The sequence below is a fragment of the Girardinichthys multiradiatus genome, chromosome 7, assembly GCF_021462225.1.
Source record: "Girardinichthys multiradiatus isolate DD_20200921_A chromosome 7, DD_fGirMul_XY1, whole genome shotgun sequence".
NCBI classification, from domain to species: domain Eukaryota; kingdom Metazoa; phylum Chordata; class Actinopteri; order Cyprinodontiformes; family Goodeidae; genus Girardinichthys; species Girardinichthys multiradiatus.
The window spans coordinates 31,241,877-31,254,005 of record NC_061800.1 but is presented as its reverse complement, the minus strand read 5'-3'; the positions used below and the strand labels follow the sequence as shown (position 1 = coordinate 31,254,005).

At 41.0% G+C, this 12,129-nt stretch overlaps 1 protein-coding gene across 6 annotated transcripts in view; it reads right to left on the bottom strand.

The window, feature by feature from the left end:
• Positions 1–12,129, bottom strand: part of dip2a (disco-interacting protein 2 homolog A) — a 107,986-nt gene that overhangs the window by 30,878 nt on the left and 64,979 nt on the right. For all 6 annotated transcript variants that reach the window (XM_047370977.1, XM_047370978.1, XM_047370980.1 and 3 more), the window contains exons 3-5: positions 10,159–10,275; positions 9,955–10,074; positions 1,238–1,501 (exon numbers count right to left, since the gene is read on the bottom strand). In XM_047370977.1, the coding sequence (XP_047226933.1) occupies positions 1,238–1,501; positions 9,955–10,074; positions 10,159–10,275 (501 nt within the window). The remainder of the gene's footprint in view (positions 1–1,237; positions 1,502–9,954; positions 10,075–10,158; positions 10,276–12,129) is intronic.

The window sequence follows — 12,129 nt, the reverse complement described above, 5'->3', positions numbered from 1 at the left end:
ATGACAGTGGGCAGACAGTAGCAACTAATAAGAGAATGTGATTTAAAACCGCCACTGGTTTCCTTTGTCACACATTAAATCAAGAGGTTTCATGTATCTGGAGGGAGGTGAGTCCTACGAAGTGTTTGTCATTTAAAAACAGTCTGGAAAAATAATGAGACTTTAACTTTGATATGATTTTAAAAAGTGCTGACTAACTCAACAAACATCCACTGAAAGCAACACATGTAGGGAAAAAAGGGTCCTATTATGCATGTAGAGCTTTGCAAACATATTTAAACTCCTTTCCACATTCAGGTTACAACCACAAATTTCAATATGTTTTGTTGATTTTACTAGGGATTTTTGGAAATACACTAGTCTTGCAAATCTCAGCCATAGGAGAAAGTAAGTTAGATCCACAAGAAGTACCATTAGAGTTTGCCACAAGCCTAGTAGGGGGCATAGCAAACATTTGGAGGAAGGGGATCTGGTCAGATGACACAAAAATCAAACTTTATGACCTACATGTCTTGTGAAAACCCACCAATCCTGTAGTGACACATGATGGTAACAGGATTTGTGAGGGAAGTTGGTCAGAGCTCACAGTAACATGGATGGAGCTAAATACAGAGCATTCATGGAAAGAAAAACTGTTAGAAGCTGTAAGACTGGTGAAGATTCATCTTCCAAAAGTACTACAATCATAAAAATACACCTAAATCTACAATAGACTGGTTTAAATTGAAGCATATTTATGTGTTAGAATTGCTTAGTTGAAGTCCTGGCCTAAATCTAATTTAGAATCTGCAGTAAGTCTTGAAAATAGATTTTCCCAGACGCTCTCCCCCCCCATCTGACTGAGCTTGAGCTATTTTCTCAAGAACAATAGGAAAATATGTTCAGCCCCTAGTTGTGTAGAAACACTCCCATAGACTTTCAAAGGTAACTGCAGCAAAAGTTGGTTCTACAACGTACTGATTTAGAAGAGCAGAATACAAAGGCATGGCATACTTTTCAGATTATAATTTTAATCATGAAAATGTTGAGAAACCTGTTTCATTTCACAGTTATGCATTACTTTGTCTTAGTCTATTGCATAAAATACCAAACAAACACACTAAAGTTTATGGTTGCAACATGAGAGAATGTTTAAAGGTTAAAGCAATACAAATATTTTTGCAATGCATGGTATGTATGAATCACTGCATGGGCAGAAATGAATAAAAAAGCATATGTGATGCCATATGAGACTGACCTAGCCTGGTGTGTGCCATGAGGTCTGCCAGTGCAGTCGCTGCGGCGTTGGCGTTGAGGGCAGCGTGGGCAGTGCTGTTGGTAATGGATCTGCCTCCCGGGTGGGAAGAGGTTGATGAGGCTGAGGAGGAGGTGGACGAGCCCTGGATGACGCGGTTGAACCAGTGTTCGACAGCTGGGTGGCTGTGGCCCTGATAGGGTGTGGACGTGGCTAGACGTCCCTGCCGTCGAAGGGAGCCCTCATCTTCTGATGCTGAGGAGGTGTCTGTGTTGAAGATGTGAAAACAGGGCAGAGTCAGAACAGCAGGCAAGAACAAGACACTGTCTATACAGTGACAATGAGGAAGATGGAAGATTATGCATAAAGAGATACACAGAGAAATTGTTGTGTTTTCTTTAAAATCTGATGGGTTTCTACCAAAAATCTTAAAAACCAGATATAATGGGTCTCTATGTACTGCGGTGTGTAAAGCTGGAGCTCCATGTAACAGAAACAGAAACAGTCCTTTATGCAGCTGTCCTGGGTCTGATTCTTGGCCAGGGCCACTTACTGCTGATCTTTTGCTTGTCTCTATTTTCCGTTTACTGTCAAATCAAAAACCTCTAGTGCCAATAAACAGCTTTCAGAAAAATCGTTTTCCTATTAGTGAGCATTATAAGGTAACAACCTTCCGTGTGAAAGTTGTAACTGTGTAAAGAAGACTCAGTTATCCATTTCCAGTATCAGATAGGTGTGTAACGTAACTTCAGAGTAAGCACAAAGTTGAATATTGTATTTTCTATGACATTTAATGACAAGTGCTTCACCCATGCTGCAAGAGAGCAAGATTTTCAGCAGATAACAGGAAGGCTGAACTGAGTCCCACAAAGTTGCTCTGTTTTACCCCCTTTGATTTTTAAACCTCTTTCCATCATGTGACATGCTGGATGTGGAAACGTTGGCAGCCTTTCGGAAATCTCAGAGTTAAGTTTAGGATCTACATTTTCTAGACCAAGATGGTGTAAATGTGCCTTCACTGTTAGGAAAAAGTATGACTACTCAGAGCAGGAGGACAAGAAAAAATATTTTCAATCCAGTTTTTATATCTTCTAATATTACAGTCTTTATTGGAAAATATGTCTCTCATATATGACTGTTTTAATCTGACCACACAAAGATGGGTATACTGTTCCTATACAGTACAAAGTAGTCACAATAAGAGCAAGGGTTATATTATCTTTCAGGTCTGTCGAACTGCTGTTATGATATGTACAAATACTTCCTGGGGGGGTTTATTTTAAGTGTACCAATGTAGATAAACTTGCAGCACATTGTTAACGCAAAACAGTAACACTTTATTCAATCACTATATTTTTATGTGAATCTAATCAAGTTTTAAAAAAAGCTACAAGCCTTTTATGTACCTTTCGTTAGAAACAATACATTTTTTCTGCACTTCAAGAAGAGAAGGGAAAACTTTGGAAAGATGATGATAATCTTTGTATAAATGGTACATCCAGAAAGCAATCAAGTTATCGTCCAGTTCTGTGCACAAGGTTATACTATGATTAAAACTTTGTTACCATAATACAAGATTTTTCTTGTAATTCCTTAGAGTTGTCTTAATCAATTATTCTTCAGCTTTTTTGAAGGTCTTTCCTACATCCCTACAAAATAAGAAAGTAAACATGTGTTTCCAAGAAAAACATGGGTCAGGTCTTAAGTCAGTAGATGAACAGTATTTGAAAGCCATGTTTTTACAAAGTGCATTTGTGTGAAAATGAATTAAAAAGAAGCCAGAGTCCAAAGAAACGTTCTAAAGACCTTCGCAGGATCCAAAGACCCTTTAAAAATAACAAACAGGCCTGGCTTCATTCAACAGAATAGAACAGAATAAAGCAAAGCTGCTCTGTTTTATCATTTGGAACTTTCAATTTTAGTGTCATGTAACATTGTGAATGTTCATATATTGGCAACATTCTGGAAAAGATGAAGATCTACATTAATAATAATACAAAAATAGACTGCAGTTTTGTAATGTTTGCTGTACTCAATGCAATACTAAAATGAGTTGTTAAAATAAATTTAAAATATATATATTTTTTAAATGAGATTTAAATGAGAGCTCAACTTTTCCCTCCCTCCCTCCATCATACAAATACTACAAATTGGCAATGGAACACAAGATTCTGATCAGTCCCTTTAAAAAACATAATTGTGCAAAACCGGTTTTGCACTGTGCACAGGCAATATACCTGACAATTACATCCACGCACTATGGTTATGTACACCTGTTCAGAGGTTCTGGTTCCAGATATGTGAAGACTTATCAAAGAGTCAGATGTGTAATATTTCACCTCCCCCTTAGTTTGCTTGTTGGACAACTTGAAGATGTAACAATGGAAACAAATTCAGTTGCCTTATGTATCGCTAAGTAAGCTATCCTCATTAATTGGAAAAATAAAAATGTTCTTAGTATTAACCAGTATAAAAACCTTTTGCTGGATTACTTAAGTCTGGAGATAGCCTATGCCTCCACATCAGATCAATCTCAATGGGCTCTTTAATCGGCTCCATAATCCTAGTGGGGGTTGGGGACCTTTGGCTTCGTCCTGTGGGGCGTTGTTGATGATACATGGTTGTCCCTGGGTTTGGGGCATCTGGGGTGTCCCTGGGTTGGGGTCGCTGGAGTTGGGGCCTCATTGAGGGTATGGCTTTGGGCGGCTCTCGGGGGTGACATCTGGTGGCAGCATGCGATGCTTTTGGGGTGCCTACAAGTGCTCTCTCCTTCAAGGAGTGCATTCTGCTGATGGGGCGGAGGGTCTGTGGGAGGGGGTAGGGCGAAGTCAACCTGGGTGTCTAATGTCTTATGTGTTCTGGGAGTTGTTCAAATTTTAGGGTGGGTGTAGGTTTTCTTCTGGGGTGGGGATGGGTGGTTAGCCTTGGGTGGGGATAGGCTTCGTTTGGATCTGGGTGGTTCTGATTTGAATTCTGGTTCCTATTCTTGGTTCGGGTTCCTGACCGTTCTTGGTTCTGATTCTGTCTTTGCTATGGGTGCTAGGTTCTATCCTCGGCTGTATGGCATGCTGTGGTGGTGGTCCTGTACGGTGTGGCTCTGGCCGTCGTGTGTGGGTGCTGTGGGGCGGACGTTGCTGGGCTTAGCGGTTGCATCGGACTTCTCAGCCTTGTACTGGGGTGGAGTTTGCTTGTCTGCTTAGTGGTTCCTGGGGGGTGGGTGCTTGGGGTTGGTGGCTTTTACCATGTCCCTACGGGAATATGGAAGCAAGCATGGCATTGCTATTGCATTGCAGCTCCCCATGAGCCAATAGCAATATTGGCTCATGGGGAGCTGCGTCCTGGCTTGGCTCTATCGTTTTTGCTTGGCTGTCCTAGATGTTGGTGGTTTGCGGTGCGGGCTGTGGCCTTTCTGTGGAGCCCATCGGCTTGCTGGCCCATGGTGTTTCCCATGGTGTTTCCCATGGGCACGGTGGTGGGCGGGGGGTGATTGTGCCTTTGCTGGCTCCGGGTGTGCATTTGGGTGGGCCTGCTTTTTGGGTCGGGTGTGGCTTATTGGCTGCCTCGGTGTTGGTGTGGGGTGTGTTTTGTTGCTCTGCTGGCCTGGTTGTGGCTGTAGTCCAGTGCTGGGCTGGGGAACATCGAGGACTGGGCGCTCTGTTGGCTCTGCCCCGTGTGTTCGGGGGCGATTGGGCATGTTGGTTGTGTGCCCTCCTTAGTGTGGTGTATTCTTTTTGCACTGGGCTGGCTGGTCTGTTCTCTTTTTTGAAGTGGGGCCACACTCTTGGTCATTGCTGCACGCTTCTGGCTGGCTCCTCTTCATTGGTGGTTGGTGGCTTCTTCAGACGGGGGACTGGGTGTCAGGTCTGGGGTTGTTGGTCCCGGTTTTCGTTTGGTTCTTGGGGCCCGGTGCCTGTCCCTAGGCTTGGGCTGGGTGGATATGCCTTTGCCTCCCCCTCCTTTGTTGGAACTCGGCGAACGGGCGTGCCTATTGGGGTCAGCTGCGGAACTGGCTCCCTGGGAGAGCATTTTGCACTTTGTATCCTCTTTTGGATGTAGGGTCACCAGCATTTGATTCGGCTGAGCGGTGACGGTGGAGCTTAGCTGACTGGTGTTGCTCCCTGGGCTGTCGTTGCAGTGGCCATGATGTGGTGTGTTTGTGTGGTTGTGGGGACATGGTTGGGGGATCTGTTGCCGGGTGAGTTTGTCCCGTCTTGGTGTGGGGTCAGGGGGTCCCATTGTGAGCACGGTGCTCAATGGTGTCTGCTCTGTTGCGCTCGTGGGCAGAGGCTGGGGTGACGTTGCGCAGGACCCTTGCTTTGCTGTCCCTGTGCGCTGTGTGATGGGGGACAGGATGCGGGCAGGATGCAGGCAGGATGCAGGCAGGATAGGGCGCTGTGTGGATGTGTCTTCATTGGCTTTTCGAGGGTGGAGGTCATCTGTGGGAGTGTGGCCCTATGGGGAGGGTATTCATGGCATTTGGGTTCGGGGGCATGTGTCCCGGTTGGGGTTGGCCCTGTGGGGAGATTTATGTTGGGGTTCCTACTGATATTTATCATAGTAAAAATATCAATAGGGAAAATTAATAAATTTGTATCTGCTTCAGTAAAAGACTAAATAACTGAAGAAAAACAAGTATCTAAATATGTTCAAAACGCTCATAGGAACTAAAACAATGAAAGAATATCCCACTTTATGTTATTATAATACACATTTATGAACAAATTACAAAATATTATACAAGGTCAGCTTTAAAATAACATACAATGAGTTAAATTAAAGCCAATGTCTCTGTTTAGAGGCTACAGTGAACAGTTGGTCTCATTAAAAATATACCCAACATTAAAACCTTCCAAGCAACATCAGGATAACTCAGAATGAATACATTCATTTTCATCTTCCAAACATGTCTTCGACTGATGTTTAGTGGAGAACTGAGTTCAACTAGAGGATTAAGCAAAAGGGAAAAAAAAGATTTAAAATAAAGGCCAGCCTTTTTCTAGCGACCCATCTGTAAATGTAAAAACAGGCACAGGTTTTAAAGGAAAATAGATGCTACATAAAAGATTTTCAGCCTGCATAACAAAGCTTTAATGAGTTACAAAAACTACCTACAGAGAGTGGGAGACAGACATTAGGAGAACAGAGGGAATTAGAAGACGGATTTCAACCCTGTGTGTGATCAGCACATGCCAGATGGATATTTCCTCTACTAAAACGTCTTCAGATAATTATTCTTTCTAATCACCCCCAATATTAACTAGAGAAGTCCACCAGCTGAGACTATTAAAAACCGCTTCTACTTGCTTTAAGCTGATGTTTGGTTTTGTAGAGGCTGTCAGTGGAGGGATGGAGGAGGTGGAATTAGAATGAACCAATTTGATGTCTGTACGATCGCAGGGCTCATGTGGGTTATCTCACATTTATGATTCTGTTTGTTATCCCTCTGCCCGTCTCCACACTCTCTCAGACTCCAGTAACTTTGACAGTTCTGCGAGCAGGCGAGGGAAGAAGAGGATCAGGGAATAAATTTAAAGTAGAAACAGAGAAGCAGAAGGAAGGCATATATATCACCAGTAGGCATTATGTACAAACAGAAAACTGAGTCTGGGTCAGGTAGACAGGGTCGCGGAGGCAGGCATAAATACATCAGATGAAAAATGAGGTAAAAGCAGACCATAACTGAGACCTCAGTTATCTCTTCAGTGGTATATTTTTCCCAGCAAACAAACAACAGAATAATAAAGCTTCTATCGGGTGGTAAAAAATGACAGAGAGACATAAAACCGCATTTTCATAACCTTAACAAAGTGGGAGCTAGTCTGAAATCATATATGAAAATCAAAATTTTTTCCTATAATGATCAAAAGCAATTAGAAGATCTTGTTGTTATTTTCTTTTTGAAATCATTTAATCCATAATATTTTTAAGCTGTACTGTTAAAGAAGATATTCAAATTAATTCAAATTCATCCCAGAAGAAAATTAAATGTTGTAGAAAGTGGAATGATCTGAATTTCGTTAAGTCACTGCAGATTATTATGATTATTATGCTTGTGTTCAGCTGCACAATGATGCAACAATAGTACTCTGTCAGTAATAAGTAGAGTGAATTTATTTGGGCTGAATTTGTTTTTACTAAAGCGGATTTTCAGGCTTGTAGGTGGCTGCCTTAGATTTGCTAAAGATCAAGAATCTTAGGTTGTCAATGGTATGTTCTATTTTCTGCACAATAAAGTTGTGCATTAAACAGCAGGTGGGCCATGAGAGGGCTCTCTGATATTTTTGATGATCCTTAAATTATTTATATGAGTAAATACGAATTATAGCAAACACATTAAATCTCTCAAATTCATCCAACTATTTCTTATACTTTTCACTGTTTATAAAGTTGTCTGTTTTCTGAATGCTAATATCAATACATGGTAAAATTTCAGATTTTCCTGCCGTAAACTGAAATAATTGTTCAATAAAGCCTTTTAAAGTACTTTCCCAGCTGCAGCAAGAAACCTGCCTGTATACCTCCTTTGTCCCATTCTTTTTTCCTACCTGAAGCTAAATTGTAATGAATATATATACTGTCCTTGGAGTGCATTTCTGTTCTCCATATGTGCACTCTAAGTAGAGGACTTGTTTTTGGAAGACCTGTATATGGTAGGTACATGGGTCATATGCAATGGTGTTTCATGATGGCAGCGATAATGCTGAGTAATCTTGGACGCTAATGATGCTACAGCTGTCTTCCCAGTTGATGGACAGGATCTTACTCAAGAACCTTAGCAGGAATCCAGTTCTGCTCTAGGTGCTCTAGTCATTGCACCATATAGAAGTGGGCCCTGGCAAAAGCATTCAATATGGACAGGAGATCTTATGTGTGGGCTTCAATAATGTTGTCGTCTGTATATGGTAGTTCTGTCACAGATGATTAAGATAGTTTGAATCTATATTTGAAGCGTTTTAAATTCGAAATGCACCAGTAAATCATATAGTGATTTTATTCAGATGATTTTCCCCCTGATTGGCCCTGACATTGACTGGATGATCAGAAACTCAAAAACCTTTTACTGATCAGTTAGGGTACGATGTTAAACCAATAGCAGTCTTTAGTATGAAAGTTGTTATTGAGCAAAGAAGACTCAAAGTTAACCCTTTTCCAAATCAGTAAGCTGTCAAAGGGAAAAATGTCAGGAACTCTCTATAAGAGAAACTATGTTCTGCAAGATCTCCAGACATGTCTGCGGCCTATTCAGGCTTTGAGACAATGAGAGAAAGAGCATGACATAAAACAAATAACAGGAAGGCTAAACAGAGTACAGGAAAGCTGCTTAGTTGTATCCTTTTGAGCTTATACCTCCTTTTCAATGGAAAAAGCTGGAACTGGATATGGTAACAGTATTCCAGAAATCCATGCACAACAATATGCACAAAGAGTGCTGGTTTTTTTATGCTAACTTTACTAATTTAATGTTAAAATAAAGTTGTTAAGGACAGTCTAAAATGTTTTCTCTAAATTATTTTTTTAACACTGATTTCAAATATGAGGAAAAACATTGATATACAGAAACTGCCCTCTCACACAGTGGCATGACGTCACCTCTTCTCCTGATATAAATAACTATTGATCAGTCATGACAGGAAGCCTTAAAAATTAATTGATTATTTTTTGAATTATTATTATTATTAGAGGCTCAGTAGGAAGAGTAGTCGTCTTGCAATCAGAAAATTGTGGGTTCGATTCCAACTTCCTCCTGCCATATGTCGATGTGCCCCTGGGCAAGGCACTTAACCTCATGATGCCTACCGATCTACGTATCGGTGTATGAATGTGTGAGCGTTAATGAGTGCGATTGGGTGAATGTGGCTCTAGTGTAAAGCGCTTTGAGTGGTCTGTATAACTGGAAAAGCGCTATATAAGTTCAGTCCATTTACCATTTACCATTATCAATATTAATAATGCTACCTTGTTTGGATGCAATTTTCACTTCTGAAGACTTCAGACTCACTGCTACGACAGTGGCACAATCTTATAAGAACATTTAAGTGGTACAGTATACCCTTGGTTTTATAGCCTAACCCACATACCTCAGAGCGGACAATAAAAACCCTAGAGTTCAAGAAACTATGAAGACATTCAATCTTTCTTCATTCGAAACCTTGATGTTTAAGGTCTTAATCTGGTTACCTGCTCCTCACCGTGCCCTCCCTTTTAATCCAAACCTTGAGACTCTAGTTCTCCCTCACTCTCTCCACCCATACACAAAAGATAGAGGCATAGCAGCGTTTGAGACATTGTTAAGAAATCAACACAAATTATTAACTGAAGAATCAAATGAACTATAGGTGCCTTGAAAGCAGAAATAAAATTTCTAGAACTCAAATGAAGCAGCCCACACAATACAAACATTTATAAAAGTAGGCAAAAGGTTGACATTTAGAAACAAAATAAAAAATCTGATAACGCCTCCATGATGTGGCACATGTGGGTAGGTCTGCCTGGGAACACAACAAGAACTGAGTCCTTTATAGTTGCGAAGAATGAATACATTCATTAAACTACACACTTTCTTCCCAGAGGCAAATGCTTGGCAACATCTTTAATAATCAGTGAGCATATCAGATTCACAATCCCACACTGCTGTGTTCATGGGAACGTATAAAGCAAACAACAACATGGATCTCAAATGTAAGGAGAAAGCACAGGAAAAGGTGGAGGAGGAGACTTACCTGGTGGGGTGCAGGCCTCGACTGAAGATTGAACTAACACAGATCGTCTTTTAGAGGGCATGGGCATCTTTCTCTCTTTGTACTTTGCCAAAGCAGCTTGGACGGCCTCTGTGTGCAGATCTAAGGAGAGATGCTTGTTTTAGGTAATTGTAGAAGAGGAGCAGTAAATATTTCAAGTTTCTGAGAGACAGAGCTGGTTCTTACCAGATCTGAAGCGCTCATCCCGGGCATTGCCGGTCCGGGACTTGTTGTGTTTGGAAACTGGAACAACTTGGGAGGAGGACTGGATCCTGTTGTCAATTTGCAAGGATGGATCTACACCTGCAGAGAAGCAGAACCAAAGTTAATGGCCAGGAAAAAAAAACCATTATGACTGTATGTTTAGCTGCATTAATTGGTGCAACACAGCTCTTTACAGAATGTGCCTTGGATGTAAATAGGCATGCTAAATATTGCACAACCAGATCTAGTATTTACAAGATCAATGTAATCCTCTAATACTTAGCCTGTTTTCTTTGATTTTAGCAACATGGAAATAAAAGAGTATTCACTTTAATTCAACCAGCCTTTCTTACAGCTTTCTATCTCCTCTATCAAGTTTTCCAAATAAAGAAAATGCAAAAAGAGGTGATTAGGCACCATGAAGGTCAAAAAGATACAGACATTAATTATTTAGTAATTAGCATCAGAGAAGAAACCCAAGACCACCACTCTACCAGCAACCTTCCAGCCACTGGCTTCACGTCTTCTTCTGAACCACGATGGTAATACAAAGCTATGCAAACGCATTCACACTCCTTGAACCTTTTCACGCCTTGCCACACTATAATCACAATTTTAAGTGTATTTTATTGGGATTTCACTTTTATGTACGCATAGTTACACTTGTTGATGTGGAAGAAAAAGGCTAGATGGTTTCTAATTTATTTTTACAAATTAAATCCTGAAAGGTGCAAAATGACTTTAAGTGGCTTAATATGAATGCATGTCTCTACCAGATTTCTACTTCTTAGCCTTTCTAAACAACGCAAGTTCAGTAAAACTGGATGCAAATTGTGAGTAAACATCAATTTTCTAGTTTAAACATGTAGCCCAAAAAGTTTAATTTTGGTATTCTCCGTTCACATGTTTACAGTGTTCCCAACATAACTTGTGGTAAACTTTAAAAACGTTCTTCATGCCACGGTTCCCTAAAGCCCAGATTTGTGAAATTTAAAACTAATAGTTGTCTTGTCGACAGATTCTCCCACCTGAGCTGTGGATCTCTCCTGCTTTTCCAGAGTTACCACAGGGGGTCTAGGCTGCTTCTGATTAATTGTAAATGGCCATTTCTTAGTAGGTTTGCAGTTGTGTCATACTGTTTCCATTTTCAGTAATGGATTATTCTGTTCTCTGTGAGATCCTTAAAGGTTGGAATATTGTACTATAACCTAAACCTACTTTTAATGTCTCCACAGCTTCATCACTGACCTGGTTCTTTATTGTAGGGTTTATTTTTGTAACGCCTTTATAGCACATAGTTGCTCTTCCTTCAAGTAGAAAAACTATGTCACAATTAGTATCAGACACTGTTCTGGTAAACCCTTTAGCCTGCCACAAACCTGGCTGGCCTATCAGTCACCCATCCATCTAGCCAGCTATCTAACAGACAGGCTTTTCAGGGGTAGCTTGGCAAGGATCAATGAGTTTTATACAGTCAGCAACTCTCCAAAAGAGCAGCAGCAGATGTGCAGCTGTGCTGGGCAGCATTAACATAATTCGATTAAATCAACCACATCCCTGATTTCTGCAAATGAGCATTAAACATATCAGATACTGCACTAAATAAAAAAATGGTATATTTATGAGCAGATATTTGCCATGGAGTGCATGCCTTCACACATTAATATATGACGGTCCCCTTCATGGTTCTGACAGTCCAGTCACAACATTCTTCCTGCAGCTCCTGGAGGAAAACAGGTCTATAAAGCAAGCCAGGACAGTAGACCCGGTCGCTGGGCAGAACACGCCACCCAGAAACACAACACTCAGCCAATAAGGGGCCTGCTCGGTCACAACAGATGTCTTTATTGGTTCGCAGGGCACCCTGATGAATTTATATCACCTGTCTGAAGCAAGCACTTGGTTACCGCTGTGAGTCATGATGATGCAAATCTGTGCATCACCACCTACCTA